Here is a 23,169-nt window from a genome sequence, read left to right as displayed (position 1 = left end):
TTGAAAATAAAATCTCTAGCCATAGGGTACTAAAAAAAAAAAAAAAAAAAAATGGGGTTAAGTATGGACGTAGCCCATTTAAGCAAAACAAATATCAGAGGTCCGACTAATCAGATTATTAATTGGGTCATTCAGCTTTGGAGTTTATAGCATAGAAAAAAGATACAAGGACGATTGTTTTGTATTGCAATTTTAGTATAGTTTTTAATCACTTTATAAAAAAAAGTGGGTTCCAAGAAAATGATACCAAATGACAATGTTTATCCTTTTGGTATGAAAAACTCCAGGCCTGAAGGTGTTCATGTCCACACAAACAGGCAGACAACTTAATGAAAAATTGCCAGATTTCACAAGGATCACTGCCCCCTGAAAATCATTTATAAAGGCAATGTCTGGGGTGCACAAGCCTAGGGCAGAGCAGAACTACAATGGTTTATTTAAAATCTGAATTATGAGTACACAAGGCATAAAAGGGAAAAATTTATTGGTGTAATTTATCACATACAACTTTTACAATCCAGTGTCACATTATAAGTCAAGATGTGCATACTTAATAGGCCATGTAATAGGACTGGGGTGCCTATTACATGGCCTTCCAAAAAAAAATAATTAGTTCAATCATGTCTTCAATGCACATTATTCCTAAAGGATCTTGGAATACACAAAAATATAAAATAAAACAAACAACTCGTGGCCCATCACAGCAGATTGTATGAACTACAGCAGGGAGAACCCAAAACCTACTGGATTTACAAAAAGCAGATCCTAAATTCTCTCAAGGTGGCAGATTATAGCCATTTACAAAATGGACAATTAAACATAAGAAATCTAACTTTTTGCACAAATTGATGCATTAACGGCTATAAACACATAAGGTATGTCAGGTAGAAAGAAAATCTCAATGATACCAGGAAAAAAAAAAACTGATCACAAAGCACATAGACCAGAAAGGGTATTATGGTTGCGGCTATGGATGCTATGTGGCACTGTGGAGGATCAGGAAAATCTTCTGGGAGCAAAATTTGAGCATGATAAGTCTGCTCTCCAGATTCATCTGAAAAGAAAAAAATTTAGTTAATCCATTTGAAAAACACAGCACCAACCATTTGATCATTTAGCAGATAAGCTTTATTGAAATACCTTTACATTTATTGATACAATTTAAGCTTAACAGTTAGCCATTGCTTGAGGAATATGAGAATTTTAATTATAAACCATCTGTTCGACTTTATCCACATGGGTTTAAAAATAGTTCAATTTCTTGATTTAAGAATTTTTGTACAAGCACCATGACAGATCAACATACACGATTACCATGAGACTGCTATATCTTAACATGCAAGGTATTGTAAAGCATCAGGTTGAGTAGTCACTTGTTTAAATACACAATCCCTTAAATGATTAATCCTATTAAATTAGATGGCATGTTGTAGATCGTAAACATGTTTAAGCAAGGCACTCCCTTGCCTCTTCATTCTGCATGTCAAATTGTGATGTTATACCAATGTCCTGTTTACCCACTGTACAGCGCTGATGAATACCAATTCTAGAATGTCTAACATGCCCCCAAATTCTCAAGGAATCCAGAACCTTGCCATTTTGAGAATGCATGGATATTGTGGGCTTGAACTTGTAAACTACCAGCATTGCTTATGCAGAAGACTTCAAACTCTCAGAATCAAGTCAGGAGATAAAGGCTACTGGGTGTACAAATGGCTTCCTAAGTGCCAAGGGCTACTTAAATCGGCCACAATAAAATTTTCTATAATGTTAATACTGAAAGCAATAGGGGTGACCAGCAGTAGTAATCTCAATACATATGTACAAGCGCTAATTGGCACAGATACCTGCCAGCAGTGATACAAGTAGAAATTTAACACCTAGCATATGATTTACCAGAATGGAGCAATCAGTGACCTTTCAAATGCAACACTAGAGATCCATATCTGGACAGCCAGGTGACCAAAGGGAGTTTATCCCCCTGATGCTGGAGCCCCCCCCCCTAGGTACAAAGATGTATTGGGCACCATCGAAACACACTTACCCGCGTGACTCAGCTGGAGTTCCTCTGGCGCACAGCATTATCATGGTTTGGGCCAGCATTGCTTTTCCTGAAATTGACAGATTGCCTGTAGTTACAATCTTCATTTGCAAAAAAAATTTAAATATTTGATATAACACTGCCCAAGGGAACTCAACACGCAGAACATGTACATAAGGGTTCTGCAATTATGCAGGTAATGAATACACAAGGGTTCCCATGTTCCATATATTATAAAGGGCGTTATATTTAATCCCATATGCTGGTCATGTCACTTGGATGATGTACACCTGGATTAGACCATCTGTCTTTGTCCAAGCACTGCATGCTCTTTTAGTGTTCACACTCTAGAGAGCACATGGTATTAGCTTACACAGGAGGTCAACATTATCACATGAATGAATGAATCATGCCCAAAATATATAAAAGTATATACTCACAATGGTGCAGCTCCTTCATCTTCTACAAAAAAAAGAAAAGCATGTTAGGTAAGCTTCTAGAACTTGGAATTTAGGCAATATGTTAGCAATAATCATTATGGGAAGAAAAAAAAAATCTAGCAAATTACTAGATACATGAAGTATTTGAGCCATGGTTACTGCAGATCAACTAGTGCCAAGTCACCCATTACCAGCAAAAATAGGAGGAGGAGGAGGAGGAGGAGGATGAGAAAAATAAATAAAAAAATTAAAAAAAAAAAGCCATCTAGAGTCTTACCAAAGGAACCATTTTCCATTTCCCAGAGCTCAGGCACAGAGGAGAGAATGTTTGGACTGAAAGTCGTTCAGCTCCGATTAACCCACAATGTTGTCTGATGCCAACGCTAAAGCTATCCACTGCATGTCATATGTTAGAGCAACTGTCCCAAAATATATAGCCCTTCCTTCATACCGACAAAGATTGTAACAAAAACAGCAGGTACAGCTTTAGGTTACTCATTTTCACTTGCGTGTTTAGTTACATGTGATGGTCAAATACTTCAGAAAGACTGTTGCAAGAGCTAAATTTAATTTGCGTTCTTCAGATATAGAATATGAGTTTTTCCTACAGAAGACACACACTTCGATCACCGTCTTGACAAACTCACCATCAGGGACTTCATCAGGCTTTCTCCTCTTTTCGTAGATGAAGATTATCGTGACCAAGATCAGAACTTCAGCTACAATGCCTAGGAAGGGCCAGAGGGCAGCCAAGCGACTGCGCACACGCAGGGAGACACTAGCACCAGCGCTGCCCAGTATGTTGGAGCCATTGCATATGTAGTTACCCTGGTCTCTCTCAATGTCCAGTTGGAGGATGCGAAGCTCTGTCTTGTTGCCACTAGACTTTATGAAGTAACGATCGTCACTTCCATTCACTATGGGCTGTAAAAAATAAAATAAAAAGGAATGTTGATGATTACAAGCTGCTTGCATGAACATGTCTGCCAAAACAAGAGTGCAAGAGAGAAACAAGATTAAAATGAAAGTTACATTTTATCATAAAAAAAGCCTAATAAAAATTTTATTGTGGTGCTGCAGCATTTTAATAGCAGGTTGTAAAGCAAGCTCTAAAAAGGTTTATGAAAAGAACCTGAAAATCATTCCTTCTAAAGGTCTACTACATGCAGATGTGCACCACCAGACTTTGGAGCCAAGTCACGAAAGGTGTCCTTTGGTTAAGGTAAGAGCAAGCAGAACATTATCAGGTGCTATATAGAAACTACTTTTCATACAAACATCAGAGCATCTTCAGCATGAGGAAGAAATTTGGATTCTGCATTCAGCATAGAACTTAGGTTGATGATGGGATTATATCCAACATACAGCACTGGTTTAAGTAGTCTTATGTCCCATTTATCATTACCCTTCTACCATTGCTTTATAAATCCACCCACAAGTACAAACCTTATTTTCCTCTGGTAACTCCATGTACCATGTCCACTGTTCCACAGGTGGGAATGAGCTGCTTTTGCATGTCAGCACACCAGTGTCACCTTCGTTACCATGTTCAGATTTCTTGTATGCAACAACATGAGGAGCAACTGAAAGTTACATAAAAATTGTAGAAAGATTTTTTTTTTTTTTATTTACTGAAAAGGAAAACTGTTAAAAATACAGCATTGCGTTGTGAAACACTAACCCCCTCTCCCACATTATACCAACGAAAAATGAAAGAACCACAAATTAAAATCTAAACAAAAAAAGATCAATTGAATGGATTTACTAACTCAGAAACCACTAAAATCAATGGAAGCATGTGTGTGCACATGAGGGTCAAGTTTAAAACATCTCATCTGCAGTATTCGTGTGCACTGAGAAGCATTATGCTGAATGTTTCTTCTGCATGCAAAATAACTGCAGGGGAAGAGGCAAATGCATGAGGCGGGGACAATTTCTAACACCCTCATGCACTTGCAACTGGAACATGAAAATGTTATGGGACTGTCCTACAGATAAACCAGCTACTGGTGAACTGTAGGAGATCGTGTGGCCACAACACCCCCATATACACACACACACACCAGAAAGATGTAATTAGCGGCTTACCCGTCACATTGATGACCTCACTGACTTCAGGCGTAGTGAGGAACTTGCAGGTATACTGCCCAGAGCTGTCATGATTCACTTCTGTAATACTGAATGTAGAAGGGAAAAAAAAAATGTGTTAACCAAGGCCATATTATACTCCAGGCCTGGTCTCTTAGCATTACGCAAAAGGGAACTCAAGCAGCCTATTTTAATCACAACTGAGATGAGACAGGAATTTAGGTCACTGGAAAGCAGAAGCCTAAATAGCCAATCTATTAAGTGAAGGGTGGGCAGATACCGTAGCAGCTGGACATTTGTCATCTTTTTCCTTCAGATTTATGAAGAAACCCCCCACCAGTGTCACACCCCTGAGCTGCCAAATTACTGCTTTTTATTCTTAAGGCAGGCAGTGAACCCTGCAAGATGAACATATGTATGCCATGCATGGGACTAGGGCTGAAACTAATCGATAAAATCGATCATGAAAATCGTCAACGATTGTCATTATCGATCAAATCGATTATCGATTATAAAAATTATAATCCGACCTCAAACAGAGATCGGATTATAACACTAGAATCCAGATCCCCCGCAACGCTGCAGGGGACCTGGATTCCCCTCACTGTCGGCCGGTCTCTCACCCCCTCCCATACACCCCTCTGACTCCTCCCCCCTCCCATACATCACTCTGCCTCTCTACCCAGCTCCGTTACTGACTTCATAGAAGCCTCAGCGTAAGTTAAGGGCAGTAACGGAGGCTGTCTGTGCGCATCGTTAAGACCCCCACCGGCTGACAGAGGATCATCCTCTGTCAGCCGGTGGGGGTCTGCATCACACAGACAGCCTCCGTTACTCACCTTCACTTACGTTGAGGCTTCTATGAAGCTGCAGTAAAAGTTCCTGTCAGTAACGGAGCCGAGTAGAGAGGCAGAGCGGTGTATGGGAGGGGGAGGAGTCAGAGGGGTGTATGGGAGCCACCCTCCCATACACCTCTGGCTCCTCCCCCTCCCATTCGGGAACTCTGCCTCTCTACCCGGCTCCCTGGTGTCTTGTGAAACTCCGTGGCTGACAGGAGGTGGAGTATGGGAGGGGGGAGGAACCAAAGGGATGTATGGGAGCCACCCTCCCATACACCACTCTGGCTCCTCCCCCTCCCATACAGCACTAGAGTGGAGTATGGGAGGGGGGAGGAGGCAGAGTGGAGTATGGGAGGGGGGAGGAGGCAGAGTGGAGTATGGGAGGGGGGAGGAGGCAGAGTGGAGTATGGGAGGAGGCAGAGTGGAGTATGGGAGGAGGCAGAGTGATGTATGGGAGGAGGCAGAGTGATGTATGGGAGGGGGCAGAGTGATGTATGGGAGGGGGCAGAGTGATGTATGGGAGGGGAGGGGCCACAGTGATGTATGGGAGGAGGCAGAGTGGAGTATGGGAGGGGGGAGGAGGCAAAGTGATGTATGGGAGGGGGAGGAGGCAGAGTGGAGTATGGGAGGGGGCAAAGTGGTATATGGGAGGGGGAGGAGGCAAAGTGATGTATGGGAGGGGCCAAAGTGATGTATGGGAGGGGTAGGAGGCAGTGGTGTATGGGAGGGGGAGGAGCCAGAGTGGTGTATGGGGGGTATTATGAATTTCAGGGCATATAGGGGGTATAAGGCATATCAATATTAAGCATATCAGGGGGGCATAAAACATATCTGGGGGTAAAAGGCATATCAGGGGGCTCAGTGGCATATAGGGGGTATAAGGCATATCGATATTAGGCATATCAGGGGGGCATAAAACATATCTGGGGGTAAAAGGTATATCAGGGGACTCAGTGGCATATAGGGGGTATAAGGCATATCGATATTAGGCATATCAGGGGGGCATAAAACATATCTGGGGTAAAAGGTATATCAGGGGGTTCAGTTGCATATCACTGGCATATAAGAGGTATAAGGCATATATGGGGGCAGAGTAACACATGTTCTACACATTGGCACAAAGTGGAGGTGTACTTGGTGCATTTGCATATGGTTTCTGTGACAGTGGTACAAATTGGAAAACTAGAATCCCTGCCCCCAACAATGAACAATGGAGAGGGGGACTGAATGCCATTTGCCTACGTTTTGAGTTGATTCTTACAATTAAGAGGTTTATTGGATTTTACCTAGGTATGCAAGGTTGGGCAAGTCGGGGCTAGCTGCTAAAGCTTGTCAGCCGGTGGGGGTCTGCATCACACAGACAGCCTCCGTTACTCACCTTCACTTACGCTGAGGCTTCTATGAAGCTGCAGTAAAAGTTCCTGTCAGTAACGGAGCCGAGTAGAGAGGCAGATCGGTGTATGGGAGGGGGAGGAGTCAGAGGGGTGTATGGGAGCCACCCTCCCATACACCTCTGGCTCCTCCCCCTCCCATTCGGAACTCTGCCTCTCTACCCGGCTCCCTGGTGTCTTGTGAACCTCCGTGGCTGACAGGAGGTGGAGTATGGGAGGGGGGAGGAGGCAGAGTGGAGTATGGGAGGGGGGAGGAACCAAAGGGATGTATGGGAGGGGGAGGAGTCAGAGGGGTGTATGGGAGCCACCCTCCCATACACCACTCTGGCTCCTCCCCCTCCCATACGGCACTAGAGTGGAGTATGGAAGGAGGCAGAGTGATGTATGGGAGTGGCCACAGTGATGTATGGGAGGAGGCAGAGTGGAGTATGGGAGGGGCCACAGTGATGTATGGGAGGAGGCAGAGTGGAGTATGGGAGGGGGAGGAGGCAAAGTGATGTATTGGAGGGGGAGGAGGCAGAGTGGAGTATGGGAGGGGGCAAAGTGGTATATGGGAGGGGGAGGAGGCAAAGTGATGTATGGGAGGGGTAGGAGGCAGTGGTGTATGGGAGGGGGAGGAGTCAGAGTGGTGTATGGGTGAGTTATAGTGGTGTATGGGGGGTATTATGAATTTCAGGGCATATAGGGGGTATAAGGCATATCAATATTAAGCATATCAGGGGGGCATAAAACATATCTGGGGGTAAAAGGTATATCAGGGGACTCAGTGGCATATAGGGGATATAAAGCATATTGATATTAGGCATATCAGGGGAGCATAAAACATATCTGGGGTAAAAGGTATATCAGGGGGCTCAGTGGCATATAGGGGGTATAAGGCATATCGATATTAGGCATATCAGGGGGGCATAAAACATATCTGGGGTAAAAGGTATATCAGGGGGCTCAGTTGCATATCACTGGCATATAAGAGGTATAAGGCATATATGGGGGCAGAGTGGCAAGCTGGGGGTCAGATGTGCATAACCTGGGGCAGTTTGGTAAATAAAAAAAATTTAAACAAGGCTTTTTTCTCATAGTTTTTATTAAATATGAAAAATAGTTAACATATGAATTAATATTTAGTAATAACTTTGTATTAAAACCTAGTTTGAGAAACACTGTTTGGGTTCTTGTAGCTTATTATTATGTCAGTAAAATAAGAAGTTGAATAGAGAGAGGCCATTGTGATAAAGAGATGAAAGTGTAAATTGTACGTTTTTTATTACATTATTTTAAATTGAAAAAATTTTTTTTATCCGATTAATCGAAAAAATAATCGGCCAACTAATCGATTATTAAAATAATCGTTAGTTGCAGCCCTACATGGGACACTGAAATGTGTTGAGACTGCCTTAATGTCTCAGATGCTCGCTATCCATTCATACAGTCTTTTTACAGATCATTAGTATAATACGTACTTGTAAGTCATCAACGGGGATGCCTCTTCATCTTCCAGGATCACCTTGCTTCCCTTCAGCCACTGGTGGCCAGCAATAGGTAATGTAACATCGGTCAGATTACAGCTCAGGATTGCATTAGCCCCTTCCACCGTTTCTACGGGGCTTGTTAAAATAACTGGAGCTGTAGAGGACAAGACAGCGGAATAAGAAGCGGTCATAGGAACAGGGGAATGAGACGTCCAATCAGATGTTCTACACTGGCACACTGTTCTAGGGTATTTGTATTTAAATGCTTCTATGCAAGAGCACCCACTGTTCCTCCCATAAGTGGAATATTCATATTATCAGTAGGGCACCTGTCAATATGTATCACAATTGCTATAACAACTTGGCATTCTCCAATTTGCTTCCCGAAAGCAAAACATCGTCCTGTGAATTTTCATGGACATTTTACATGACACAAGTTAAGTCTTTTCTATACACAACACCCAGGGAAGCACTTGTATTGGTGGGGAGGGGGGACAAAAGGTCATGGCTTCTAGTACATTCACATGGTGCTCAAACCCATTAGCACCAGCAGTCTTGAAACCTATGTGATGCTAAAGCCCTGTAGTCCATTTTCACAACAAAGCAGCCACATAAGTAAATAGCAATCTTTCATATAAGAAATCCGAGTAAGATTAATATTCTCCCTGTATTTTTAGGCTGGGAGACATCACAAGACTTAGTAGCCTTGTTCTTGTGTTACTAGCACTGCTTCAATTCAAGCTGTGGGTACAAGCTGTTCTAACAAATCCTCTGAAATCTTAGGTATCACTGTACAAAAACATTGATACCCAACAATTCCCTAAATTAACCATTTCTTTTGCTGTGGATTACATAAGGAATGGTTTAGAAAAAAAATACTAAAATAAATAGACATGCTACCTACACACTAACACATGTTCTACACATTGGCACAAAGTGGAGGTGTACTTGGTGCATTTGCATATGGTTTCTGTGACAGTGGTACAAATTGGAAAACTAGAATCCCTGCCCCCAACAATGAACAATGGAGAGGGGGACTGAATGCCATTTGCCTACGTTTTGAGTTGATTCTTACAATTAAGAGGTTTATTGGATTTTACCTAGGTATGCAAGGTTGGGCAAGTCGGGGCTAACTGCTAAAGTTTCTGTGGGAACCACTTTGCTTCAGAAGTACCCAAAGTACCCATTGTCAAGCCCCCAATATCCCTTACCATAAGCCAGTGCATAACAAAATGATGTTGGTGGAAACCAAAGCAATAATTAAAGAAATATGATCATGAATGAGCAGATCATAACAGATTTTACATGAACCTTTTAAAGCAACCAAGGTAAAGGTAAGTTTTACTAAATACCCCAGACACATGTAAATCTGCGTCACAACATCAAAACACTTATAACAGTTGTGAGATAACCAACAGTAACATGATGCAGGAGAGTGTAAGGGAGATCTAATTGGGGTTTGAGGAAAAGCTAGGTTAACAGGAGGAGAAGGAGGAGGAATGCCACCATTAAGCCAAATCTGGCAGTGGACAGACAAGGGTGGGATCAAAAGGTTTAGGGTACAACTGCAAGACAGTACCCATAGGAAAACTGGATATTATGGAGACGAGTGGTACAAGGAAGGAACAAAAGCCAGCAGGTATGGATCTTCTCTTCAGCATGGACCTGGATGTAGGTAGACATCAAGACAAATTCTTCGAGTCTGTGCAACATTGAGATGTGGCAATGAAATCTTGAGAATCCAATATAAGGGGTTGTACAGTGTTTCAGAGGAAAGGAAGGTTGATACAAGTAAAATCTACAGGGTTGCCAACAGGTAAACACTTGTCCAAGCAGTAATAGCAGGAGCCACAGGACCCAAATGTTTGTTAGAAATCCTCAGGAAGGTGAACGGTGTACAAGGAAAGTATCCAACAGTATGTGAGGTAAGAGCTCTAAAAGAGCAGGGTTAAGGAATAATGCTATTTGAGTGAGGCAGTAACAAGAGGGCATGGCAAAAGGAAAGCCAAATTGGTGGTATTGCCACTAGAAAGGGAATACATAGGAATGGGTTTCATCACTAGGGATTCTGCAGCATTCAGTTTTTCACTCACGGTCTATGACAATCACATTAGCCTGGGAGCGGATCCACTTGATGCGAGGGCTCTTTGTTAGATGATTGCGGTCAGGGTCATTGCTTGCACGGCATTCGTATGTCCCAGAATCGTCAGTGCCGAGGTTCAAGAGATATAGCGTGCTGGTAGCATGAAAGACGTAAGTGGCATTCACTTGCACTCTATCACCACGTGCACCATCCCAAAGCTGTGAGAAGCTCTCATTGTTATAGTCCGTCTCAAACCACCACTGAATCTCAGGCATTGGGCGCCCGATTGCCTCACAATGCAGCTGCACTGCCTCCCCAGTCAGCCTGACCTCTGAGAGCGGAGATTTTATGAACCCAGCTGTGAGGGAACAGATAGAGGGGTTCAACAGGAGATAGACAAGAGCAAAGTAGACCTTGGGTGACAATTAGCTACTATTAACCAATACAAATGGCTAAGAACCGGAATGTGTGCAATCCACTTTACTTGATGCCGAACATGTTGGTATAATGAATTTTAAATAAAGTGGTCCTTCATAACATTTAAAGCCTGAGGCTCAAAAAGCTTTTAGGTTAGGGTAGCTATAAAATGCAGAGTAGCTCATAAAATATGCTCATTTGCCATCAGCTAAATAGGACAAATACTAAATTAAGAGATTAGACGAAATAATGTTGGAAACTGACATGATTAAAGTAGAGAGCTAAATCACGAAAAGGTTTGTTTTCAACTTAGTGCCTACCACTGCTTTTCAAGAAAGATTTTATCTTTAACCCTTTACACATTAAGGTCTTGAAGACAGCGTTAACTTAATCTACCTGGCTCAATGAGAACCGAGTGTCTAGACCAGGACACTATAGCCACCATTTGTACTTTAATCTTTAGAATTCATTATGCATTTGTACCATTCCAAGATCCCCTAGGACCTTGGCTTGCATGAAGTGTTTGACACCCAACACATCTCATGCTCATTCGTGCCATTGGTCTAATGAGACCTCACCTCTACAACACATTTGTAGAAAGCACTCTCACCAATTTTAGCCACTGGTTGCTTTAAGCAGTCAAAATTGGCAGGGCATGGAAGGGGTGGTCTGTTGCAGCTTTTAAGGTGCCCATTTCCCCCCTTACAAGAGCATTGAAATGTTTATTCATTGGAGGGACTGCATGGCACAGTAGAGTCACTTTAATGTCAAAATGTTAACTCTACATGGTTAGTAAATTCTCAATACCAAACCTTACACCAAGAATCTACCGAGTCAGAGAACCTAATACAATACGATAAAATGTTTTCATGCAGGGCAGCCTTTTATTCACATATCTGCCATCTTTGAACAGAGTGTCTGGTTGGAGTGGAGAGTGATAATTGATCTCCAGGCTGGTTAAAAGGAAGACCCCAGTTATGTTTTACTGATGTATATGACAGCTGCAGGGTCCTTGCATGGTGGGGATTCTGCAAACAGCCCTAAATTTGCATTGGCCCCTTTCTCTACCCAGCTATATGCTGTGCAGGAGATGTGTTCGGATGAATATCTGCACGCATGCGATATACTTTCCTACAGTGCTGGCTCAGCAAGCACTAGGGGGAGAACATCTATCCCATTTTTCTTTCTTAGCATAGTTTAATACATTCTTTATCAGGGCTGGCTGGAAAAGGGAAGGAAATGCTGAATTGTATTCAGGGCCGGCCGAAGACTTAACGCCGCCTGGGGCGAAGTTTAAAATGCCGCCCCCCGCCGACCCCCCCGGTACTTACTCTTAAACAGTCCTGCGGCTAGTCTCCCTGTGCTGCCACGGTGCCGGCTTGTAATGCTGAGCGCCGGAAATTCGCGTCACTTCCGGCGCTCTGCATTACAAGCCGGCACCGAGACCGAACAGGGAAACTCGCCGCAGAGGAGAGAGAGAGGGGCGCCGAGCGGGTAAGCGAAAAATCACTCGGTGCCCCTCTCTCTCTCCTCCGCTTCAAAAAAAAAAACAAAAAAAAAAACCGCTTGGGGCGGCAAAGTGCCGCCCCTTCTGAAGTGCTGCCTGGGGCAATTGCCCCAGTCGGCCCCATTGTAGGGCCGGCCCTGATTGTATTTAAAAAGGGTACTGCTTGTCAAAAATCGTATTTTATTGAAAACAGTAGATTAAACCAAAACCCCTACAAAATGCTTGCCGACTGAGGCCACTGCAAAGGGGTAGGCTGGCTGTAGTGACATGACATTATGACTCAGCCAATTGTGCAATGTCCAGTTGGGCAATACTTTCCACTAAACTATCCGAGCTGGGAGCAGTCACACGTAAATCTGCACAGCGCAGATCTAAAACATGAACAAGGGAAAAGGAGCACAATGTCACAAGCTGCTTCAGGATATGTCCATTATCCACAAAGACTTGTTTTACTAGATACAGATCTCATGAGCATGAGGACCGTCTACCTTTTCTGTAGAACAAAGAACTACTGTTTTATTTATATTTATATATATTATATATACACACACACACATACACAATTCTTATGTGCAACTTGAAGCTGCCATCACAACAAAAGGAATGTCTCTCACTGAAGGGCTCCATCAGCTGCTGATAAGACCACTTTTCAAACCTTGAATCAATCATTTCCGTACATGAACATCACACATGTAAGATAGATTTCTAGTAAGTTTGAGGTCTTATTCATCATAGCTGCACATTTGCTAAAACCAAGCACATTTTCGGACAGAAATGCCCAGTTTTTCACAAGACACAACTTTTATCTAGTCCTATTAGGATATACAATAGAAACTATAGCCTAAGATCTACAAATTATCTGAAGTTCCCATATAGGCATTCCACAGCTAGATAGTTTGTATGCTATACTAGTCAAGAGCATAGCAGGCAAATTGTAGGTTAAAAGTTTTGTAGAAATAAGCAATTTTATTAAGACACGGAGGCTTTGTATTATGCTATTCTCTTCCTTTATTTCCCTCAGCAGCAAAGAGTTAAGGAAGAAACAAAAAAACAAAAACAACCAATAAGGAGGTAGCATATCAAATAACATAACGCCCGTTCCCATAATCCTCCTCTTTGCTGCTCCCTCAGACAGCTAAGTATCTCAATTTTGCTCTCTATTTAATGCATTTAATTCTACATTTATTCTCCGATTTCAGAAATACATATTTTATTTATATTGCTGTATTCATATTGTATTTTGTATGGTATTTGTTTTGATTTTTTCCCCTGACAGCCTTCCCTCTCCTGTCTTCAGGGGACTAGGAGTTCTCCTACCGTGTTCACCCTCTTCTCTTTGGGTTTTCTTTGCTTCTGGCGTTTCCTTTTGTTTCTGCCGATTTTTCTCGTTGCCGCGCTCGTTTTTCGGTGATCCGCTGTGGCGTCCGCGCATGCGTGGTAGAGTTGCAGCGGTCACCTCAGTGGGAGCTATTTGTGTCTGTCCGGGGTCCTTCGCGGACCGTTTAGGTGGCTTCACTTCTGCCTGTTTATTGTGCTCGCGGCGGCCATCTTTGTTGTGGGTTTGGCGTGTTTTCTTGCCCTGTATAGCGTCTGGTTCCTGTTTCAGTGCGGTGGCCATATTTGTAGTAGGTTCAGCTCCCTTACCTTGTGTGCCTGCCCTGTTCTTGGTATTTTAGGGTTATTTAACCCTTGGTACTTTTATAGTGAGTTTTTGCAGTATTGTTTCATGTTTTTTTCTGCTTATTATGCAGAATACTAGAGATTCAGCCCTTTCTGGGGCTGATGTTCCTACTGCTGACCCCAATGCTCACCTAGTTAGGGATGAACATTTGGTCTCCTCAGAGGAGTTCCAACTTATGATGGACACTACCATGTCCAAATCTATTGATCAAGCTTTCATGCAGGCTATGGGGGATATGTCCTCCTCCATCTCACAATCAATTGCTAAAGCCTTTGCCCACGCTCGCAGTCCTGACCAACCTCCAACTACAGTCTGTGATGCGGGACCCTCTGGGTCTCGTCCGGCAGGGCGTAAAGCTTCTGCCAAGACCAAACATGATGGCGGGGTTCCCCCTGTTATGATGGACAGCTCCCAGACTGTCACAGATGGCGTGTATGCACCGAGCAATAGTGCCCTTGGCCGGGCTAAATCGGTCAGAACTTTGAAAAGGGCATGTGCCCTAGTTGAGTCCTCTGAGTCAGAGGCCAGTGACAGGGAGGATGCGTGTTCGATGGATTCCTACAGGGATCCTATTGAGGACGCAAGCTCGGACGAGCCCGATGTTCCCATGCAACCCTTGGGTCCCTCACCCTCTTTTCTTTCTGAGAATCCGGCTCCAGGTGCCCATTGTGTGGCCTCTAGCAGCCCTATCTTAGATCCTCAAGGGCTTCCGCTCTTCGACCCAGACGATCTCCGCCACCCTCGGTCTGCGGAGTGGGAACCCCCTACGCATATCGCCAAATACCTGGCATCACGTATTCGAACTCCTTTATCCAAGGAGACCAGGAACAAGTTGAGAGCCGAGTGTCCTCGGCCGATTGTTCCCGATGGGGTTTGCAAAACCCCCGAGGTAGATCCTCAAATTGTTCAGTTTCTGGGTAAAACCGGCTGGAAGCCCAGAAAGGGCTTGGAGTTTTCCCTAAAGAACTGCCAGGACAGAGTGTTAGATTCCCTAGGTCCGGTGACTAAATTGTATGAAATGTTGGAGGCCGCCAAAGGTGGCACTCACCCCTTTGATTTTGATACCGCCTTGGGGTGGGTTCAGCGTGTCGTATGCATGTTGGGAAATGCTAATTCTTCCCTGGCTATCGAACGGAGGAAAGCCATCCTCCTAAAAATTTTTTTACCGAAATTGGTTAATATGGCCGATAGCGAACCCAGACCCTCAGCCAAAGGCCTATTATTTGGCGACTCTTTTATTAAGAACTTAGGGTCCTTTGTCAAGACGTTTACTGCTTTAGATAAAGCTCAGAGTTCTATGAAGAGCGTCTTCGCTCCCAAGGTTTTTGGAGGGGCCGGCAGAGTTAGGGGCCGTCTGTCCGGCCGCGGATCTTTCCGCCAAAGTCGAGGCTCCTTCAACGGTAGAGCTACAACTGGCGAACCCAAGACTACTCCTTTCTTCCCGTCCAGAGGACGACCTTGGCAGTCTCTTAGTACCAGAGGAACTTATCCTGGGAAAAGACCCTACGGTGAGTACATGGTTTCTCCCTTTTTCCCATGTAAGAGTGGGAGGCAGATTAGCTTTGTTTGCTCATGTGTGGCATGTCGTGACATCAGATGTGTGGGTCCTCAACACTGTTCGAGCCTATCGTTTGGAGTGGGTGACCGTTCCTTTTCAGGTGGCTCCTGCAAGGCCTTTCGTATTCACAGCAGAGGATCAAAATTTGATCTCAGCAGAGGTAACAGATGTTTCAAAGGTGCCATTCAAGAGGTTCCCTGGGACTCTCCGGGTTTCGTCAGCAACCTCTTTCTCGTTCCGAAAAAAGGAGGTGGAGTTCGACCCGTGATCAACCTCCGTCCTCTGAATTCCTTCCTGGAGTATCATCATTTCAAGATGGAAGGTATCGATTGTCTTCGGGACCTGTTGCTCCCATCCGATTGGATGGTCAAATTAGATCTGAAAGATGCTTACTTTTTGATTCCCATAGCTCTCGAGGACAGGAATTACCTGCAGTTCACATGGCACGGCAAGAAATGGAGGTTCACATGCCTTCCATTTGGTCTATCATCCGCCCCGTGGTGCTTCACCAAGGTTCTAAAACCTGTGGTTTCGTTTTTAAGTCGAGGGGTGCGACTGATTATTTACCTCGACGATATCTTGATCATGTCTCAGTCCAAGGTGCTTCTAATGGAGCATCTCACATGGTCCGTGTCCTTACTTCAAAACCTGGGGTTTTTGATCAACTGGGAGAAGTCGATTCTGGATCCTTCTCAGTCCATAGAGTTCCTGGGATTTCGCATAGATGCGGTATTACAAACATTGCATCTTCCTCAAGCGAAAATCGTGGCTATCAGGAAAGAAATTCGGAAACTATTGCGCCTCCAGCTTATCTCTATACGTCAACTAGCGCGCATGATAGGACTTCTCTCCTCTTCTATCCAAGCCATCTTTCCGGGGCCGTTACACTACAGGGCGTTGCAACGTTTGAAGGCAGCACACCTGAGACAGGGCCTTTCATACGAGGCCAAAGTAACCTTGGACGCGGAGTCCAAGGAGGAGTTAACCTGGTGGCTTTTACACATGGAAGCGTGGAATGGGAGAGCGATTTGCGGTCCGGTTCCGGATCTAGTGATAGAGTCCGACGCAAGCTTACACGGTTGGGGCGCGCGCTGCGGGACCATTTCTACAGGTGGAAGATGGTCTCTAGACGAAACTTTTCTTCATATAAATTGCCTGGAGCTGTTAGCAGGATCGTTCGCTGTTCGCAGTCTATCCCCCAATCAAGCTTCTTGATGGACAATATCTCAGCGGTTCGTTATATCAACCATCTGGGGGGAACGAAATCCAGGGCCTTGGCGGTCCTCGCAAGGGATTTTTGGCAGTATTGTCTTCAAAACAATATCTCGATAGTAGCGGAATATCTTCCCGGCCTGTCCAACACTACAGCAGATTGGAATTCCAGATATCTCCGGGATGCGAGCGATTGGCGTCTTCATCCGCAATTGTTCTTCAGGATAAACGATCTGGGGGGTCCCCTTCACACCGATCTCTTTGCCTCCCGTCTCAACACTCAGCTTCCTCGGTTCTTCAGTTGGAGACCGGATCTGGAAGCTCTGGCAACGGATGCTTTTCTCCAAGATTGGTCTCAGGGCCGGCATTATGCTTTTCCACCATTCAACGTGATTGCCAGGACCCTTCTCCAGCTTCGGAACCGAGTGGACACTCTGGTATTGATCACTCCATTCTGGCAGTCTCAACCGTGGTTCCCTCAACTGTTAGGGATGTCCATAGATATGCCGCGGATGCTTCCGGACCAGACAGACATTTTGACGGATCCGGAAGGGAACTTACACAGGTTAGTATGTTCTGGCACACTACATCTGATCGCCTGGCTGATTTCCCGGGACCATGGTCGATCTCTGGTGTTTCGCAATCGACTCTCAGGCTTATGGAAAATGCATGGGCGCCTGGTACCAGAAGAGCTTATCGTTCATGGGATTCCTGGTCTAAGTGGTGCATGGGACGACACGTGGATCCCGTATCTACACCTCTGAATGATATTCTTAGTTTTCTCACCTTACTGTTTGAAGACTGAAAGGCTTATCGTACGGTGAACGTTTATAGGTCCTCCAAATTATTGGATCTATTTTACCACATATGTTCTCCTCTTTTCAGCTTGATGCATTCCTTTTGACGAGTTCCATTTCCTGGTTTTCCGTTTCTGAATGAGTTCTCCGAGTTGCTGGTTCTTTGGGAGCATCGGTTTCAGCACGAAAGAGGAGGATTATGGGAAGGGGCGTTATGTTATTTGATATGCTACCTCCTTATTGGTTATTTTTGTTTATTTCTTCCTTAACTCTTTGCTGCTGAGGGAAATAAAGGAAGAGAATAGCATAATACTCACCTCCGTGTCATTAATAAAATCATGACTTTACGTCATGAGACTAGTAAAATCTGAGAATTACCAGTGGCATCAACACTGCTAGCTTCAGACCATATGCAATTCACAAAACTTTCACCAAAAGAAAAAATGTTTACCTGTATTAAGGCTTATAACAAACTGCTATTCCTGGTCCAGATTTTAGGAGCCTTCAACTGACTATTCACTTAGTTAAAGGTATAGGTTTACTTTTAGGCTGAAAAAGATGGCCATGTGTCAATCCTCACTCTGAAGCATGCAAATCATCTCTTTAGTGGTCCTGACAAAGGTCACCAGCTGGTTAGAGACAACCCATGACCTTTTCAGCACCTGTTATCAGCAAAGCGTAAAATCACCATACATAAAGCTTGAAGGAGAGAAAAGGTGGGATACGATAAACATTCATGCACATAAGGAGATTTAAAAGTTACAATAGCAAAGCAAATACCGTATTTGCTTGATTATAAGACGACCCCTCAATTTGAATATTAATTTAGGAAAAAAAAGCCTGAAGATAAGATTACCCTATAGGAAAAAAGGTTACTATTAAATATTAATTTATGTGTAAACTATTTTTCATATTTAAGAATCATTGAGAAAATGCATTTCCTGCTGCAGGGGACCTGGATCCTGCTCTGGCAACCTCCGCTGCCGCTCGACACTGCTGCTGGGGCTTCTATGAAGGAGGGCCAGGCTGACATGACCTTCCGGTGCTCCATCATAGAAGCCCCAGCGGAAGTGCCGGGCAGAAGCAGAGGTTATCTGTGCGCATTGCAGAGCTGGTGAATGCCCGTGCAATGGGCACAGCCTCCGCTGCTGCCCGGCATTTCCGCTGGGGCTTCTATGATGGAGCGCCGGAAGGTCATGTCACGCTGTTATAGAAGCCCTGGTAGAAGTGTCTGGCAGCAACGGAGGATCCAGGTACCCTGCAGCACTGCGGGGGATCTGGATCTTAATCTTATAGTCAGACCACTATAAAATGACCTTCAATATAAGACAAGGGGTATTTTTCAGAACATTTGCAATACAGATAAGGATAGGCATCCTCAATTTTAGACAATATTGAACAGGGTTGTCTTTACAGTAGAACTAACAGGCACACAAGAAAAGCCTGTATATTTTGGATGTTGCATTTCAAACAGAGGTAGCTTTTTGTGAAAAGTTTACACATATTCCGGATGTTATAAATGGATACAGAGCTTATTTGCTTTTTGTATATAATTTGCATGACTTAGGGCAAGACATGTGTTCTGATATAAATCAATGTATATATACACACACACCACTTTACAAGATATACATTAGATTTGACCTGTATAGTAGCTGCCAGATGTATCCCAATATAAGCTTTCTGTAAACATGCATCTATTTTTTATCTGCAATGTACACAAATTTAGGCTTTTGTTATTTGCAACATGCGATTACATTCTAGGGTGTGATTTTGTTACAGTAAATAAAAAAAAAAGAGTAGCTTTCTTTTGGAATTCTAATTAAACTAATCTATAGCTACACAACACACCATATGTTTTAGAACAAAACAGCAGGACAGCATTGTCAGCTGGGGAAGCATCCGCTGGGGGCAGGTTGTGACTACACCCCCGACAAAACCATCTGTGAATTAGACATACCACCCCACTCCATCTTCACCGGTTACCACTACAGGTTTCACTGGGCAAAAGCAAGAGTGCAGGTGAATGTAAGACACATGTAGCGACATATGTTGGGAGGGGGCAGCCAAGGAGATTATGAAGGTTCAGCTGTAAATTGAAGCTAAAATGGCTTCCCTGCCATGGCCCCCCAAAATGAAAATAAAGGCAACACTACAATTCCTGTTGCAATCTTGTCTCAGCTAAGGCACTGAGATGTAATGATAGCTTTCATATACTCTTATTTCTGGAATAATTAACTATTACTTAGGCAGCGAATGAGTAGCATTTTTTTTTTTTAGATTTACCTTTAGTGTCGGCACACTGAGCCTCCACTCAAAGTTAAGAAGCCTGGCTTTTAAGTGCGTATCAGCTAGTAAATTAAAAAGCACATTTAGTTCCTGCTGACTGCTAGTTGGACTTTGCCCCCTGCATATGACCACAGTATTAGCAAGGCTACTGTGAGCATTTGTGGAGACTAAACATAAAACAGGAGAAGAGGACATGGTCATTTTCCTTCATGGCATTACAAAGGCATGTTTAACAGAATGGGAGGCTAATCTTGACTACTCTTTGTGAAGGTGTGGTATGGGCTGCAGACCAATGATGTAGCACACCGCACCATTAAAATGTACCATGCTCTCTACAGGTAACCAATCAGAACAGATCTCCATTAAACTCACCAGTCACATGATATACAGCATAACTACAGTACCTCAAAGTCACCTTCACCCAGCACTGAACAAGCACACCCCTCCCCAAGCTAATCTGTGCAGTGGCCATACACACACGCATTAAATCATGTTGACAGAAAAAGCTTACAATACATACACGCATTACCAAAATAAAAGGTTTCATTAAAAAAAAATCTCCATAGCCTTGTACTTGTCTTTTTTGAGAGGGGGGGGTAATTTATTTGGAGCTCAATGTTAAGGATTAGGCATAAGAAGCCTAATACTGAATAATCACATTTCACTGGATGCCCTGAAGTAGAAAGTGATCTTAAGTTATTTGACCAGAAATACTAAAGCCTCATGTTTAGCAAAAACAGGCATCTGTAAAGTTGTATTTCAACCCTGGTGGCTTTTTTATATGTCAAACTTCCAAGTCATTACTGTGGCCCAATAAGTTATAAATGAGTACATGTTAATCGTTTGACACATTATTAACCTACTCTTTTTAAGGGGGCAAGCAACACCCATAATGCCCACAAGGCACTGCCAGGTACATTAGCTACAATTTACTCTACACTTAGGGTTAGCTTGTTAAGCAGGGAAATTGCTTCGCCAGAATCAGACAGTGAGAATATTCCTCAGTTGCCGTGTGTGTGTGAGCTAGATATAGATATCTATCGCCCCACTGCATGGATTTCTACCAGGACAGTGCCAAACATTGCAGTGAACTGGAAACAGACCAGCAGGAGACCAAGCCTAGGGCGCCGGTGGAGTAAACTCCTACACGTACACCACAGTGACAGTCTGGATTTAAACAATGGAAACACAAGCCTGCCCAGAATTTCTGAATATGTTTAGTTTAATCGTTCACTATACATACCATTTTGTCTGTTGTGCAGCTACAACTGCTCAAGTATAGATTTCCATATTCTTGTAGCTTACTTAGATGCAATTCGAAAAAAGCATCAGAAGCTGTTGAAAGACAGTAGAACCCTTCCCAAAGAACATTTTGTTTGTCTCAAAATTCACAGGAGGTTCTTGAGGTGTTTCATAATCTCACTGCTGTTTTAAACCACAATTCAGGTACCAGATTACCACAGTGACAAGGGACAGGATCATAAAGCCTACTGTTTCAGCCAGTAAATGTGGAGGCATCCTTTTCTTTGCATGTGCCACCGGGAAGAGCTCAGCATAGTCCACAACACAGCAGCGCCAGGATCCCAAGTTTGAAGTAATTTTATTAATCAATATTTTGCCCTGATTCACAAATACCTACAAAAGGCAGGCCAAAGACCACACACGCTTTCTGACAACAGTACTGCCCTTCAGTTAATGTACTTAGTCCATGTATTCCATACAAGTTAGAGGAATATGCTGACAACAAGTAACCAACTGTTCGAGTACTAAAGTCTTGTCATCAAGTATTATCGCATGCTAGATTGATTCCAACGAATTCTAGCTGGGGCTCTCACGCCAACACTCCCCACACCATGACAACATAGAGGGAACCATTTGGCAAACAGGCTAACCATTAAATAGTGAAAGCAAGGCTTACATAATGCAGCTAGTAGAAGTCACTGAATTTCTTCCTCACTGTTGGAAATGCCAGACAGCTGGGTGCACATTTCAGATTGTGAATGTAAAAATACAGAAGCATGATTTTTAAATTCTGTATTGGAGAACTGGTACTTTTAAAAACCAATGGTTGCTTATACAAAGCCATATCACTGACCTATCCACCCATTCCACACAATTTACAAAGATGTACAGAAATCACTATTTACCAATATATAGGACACAAGACATGTTTGCCATCAAGCCGTTGTCAAAACAGACCAAAAATAGGGATTCTGTACCCCCAACAATTCAAGTTTTTCAGGATCCTCACATAAGCATGAGCCATCAGCCAAAAGCCATTTTGACAGCACCTTACCATTTTTAGGATGCATGCCACAGGTTGTACAGTTTTGCAAAGCAAGTTGGGAATTTGCTAGCCAATCCTGTCATAATCAGCCAATCAATAGCAGAGGAAGCGGCGAGATTGGTGCACAAGTTGTCTAAACCCACACGCCAGCTCTACAGGTTGCACTAGTCCCATCCGAGGTCATATGTAAAAGGTGTGCTACTCAGGAGATTGTAAAAGGCTGCACATCTAAAAACATTGCATAAAAAAAACAACACATATATATATGTATATATATATATATATATATACATACACACATATATATACACACACATATTTACTGTGCCTCTATAGCCATGAAAAAACCCTATTCACAGTTTTGCATGTACAGAGATTGACCGATTTATTCCCCACTGTGAAATGTGTGCAACATTACACTACTGTAGAACTATAACACTATCCAGAACAAGCACAGTTTCATCTCAGACCTTAGGTTTCTTATTAATGCTGCTTAGTTACCCTTAAGCAGTAAAAAGACAATGACTGCTTGTCCTAGGAAAGGGGTAATAATTAAGAACCAGGATCTCTTACACAACCAATTACACCAAAATATAAAAAGATGTTTTTGTTCATGAAGTCATTATACAATGTATCCTTGTAACATGTCATTCACATTTACATTATATTATGCCACCCCATGAAAGTACATAGGACATTCATAAGAGTGGAAAAGGTCAGCATAAGAAACAATCCTAAAGAAAAAAAAGCAACGCATGGATACGTCTTCGATCAGAGTAAAGAGGATTATATTTAGAGTAGCTTACATTGAAACAGAGCCTCAACAATCGCATGCAACACTTGATGATCCCTAAAGAAATGGCCCATTGAGAGTAGAGTAAAAAGTTTAGATGAAACAGGAAAGTCTTCCTCTCTGGAAGGAGGAGATCTACTAAATTCACCCCAACCACACTACTATTGCTACAACAGAAATACAGCTCGTGAGTCAGTCTGCATATAAACCTAGAGTTTAAAAAAAACAAAAAACTATAACCTCTATCTTCCGGTTAGTCGCTCTAATAATAGGCCAT

General features: G+C 43.2%; 1 protein-coding gene across 1 annotated transcript; it reads right to left on the bottom strand.

The window, feature by feature from the left end:
* Positions 1–2,053: 2,053 nt before the first annotated feature.
* On the bottom strand, positions 2,054–13,893 carry LOC149289427 (basigin-like). Its single transcript, XM_089490515.1, has 9 exons — positions 13,593–13,893; positions 12,590–12,646; positions 10,362–10,709; positions 8,260–8,422; positions 4,570–4,658; positions 3,928–4,064; positions 3,129–3,405; positions 2,482–2,503; positions 2,054–2,111 (listed from the first exon to the last, which is right to left on the bottom strand). Exons 1-9 carry the CDS (start codon positions 13,891–13,893, stop codon positions 2,054–2,056), a joined length of 1,452 nt encoding a protein of 483 aa, XP_089346641.1.
* Positions 13,894–23,169: the final 9,276 nt, after the last annotated feature.

The sequence above is a fragment of the Sceloporus occidentalis genome, unplaced genomic scaffold, assembly GCF_023333645.1.
Source record: "Sceloporus occidentalis isolate IW3139 unplaced genomic scaffold, rSceOcc1.0.p SCAF_45, whole genome shotgun sequence".
In the NCBI taxonomy this organism is placed as follows: domain Eukaryota; kingdom Metazoa; phylum Chordata; class Lepidosauria; order Squamata; family Phrynosomatidae; genus Sceloporus; species Sceloporus occidentalis.
The sequence above is the reverse complement of the archived record's forward strand: the minus strand, read 5'-3'. Positions and strand labels throughout refer to the sequence as shown.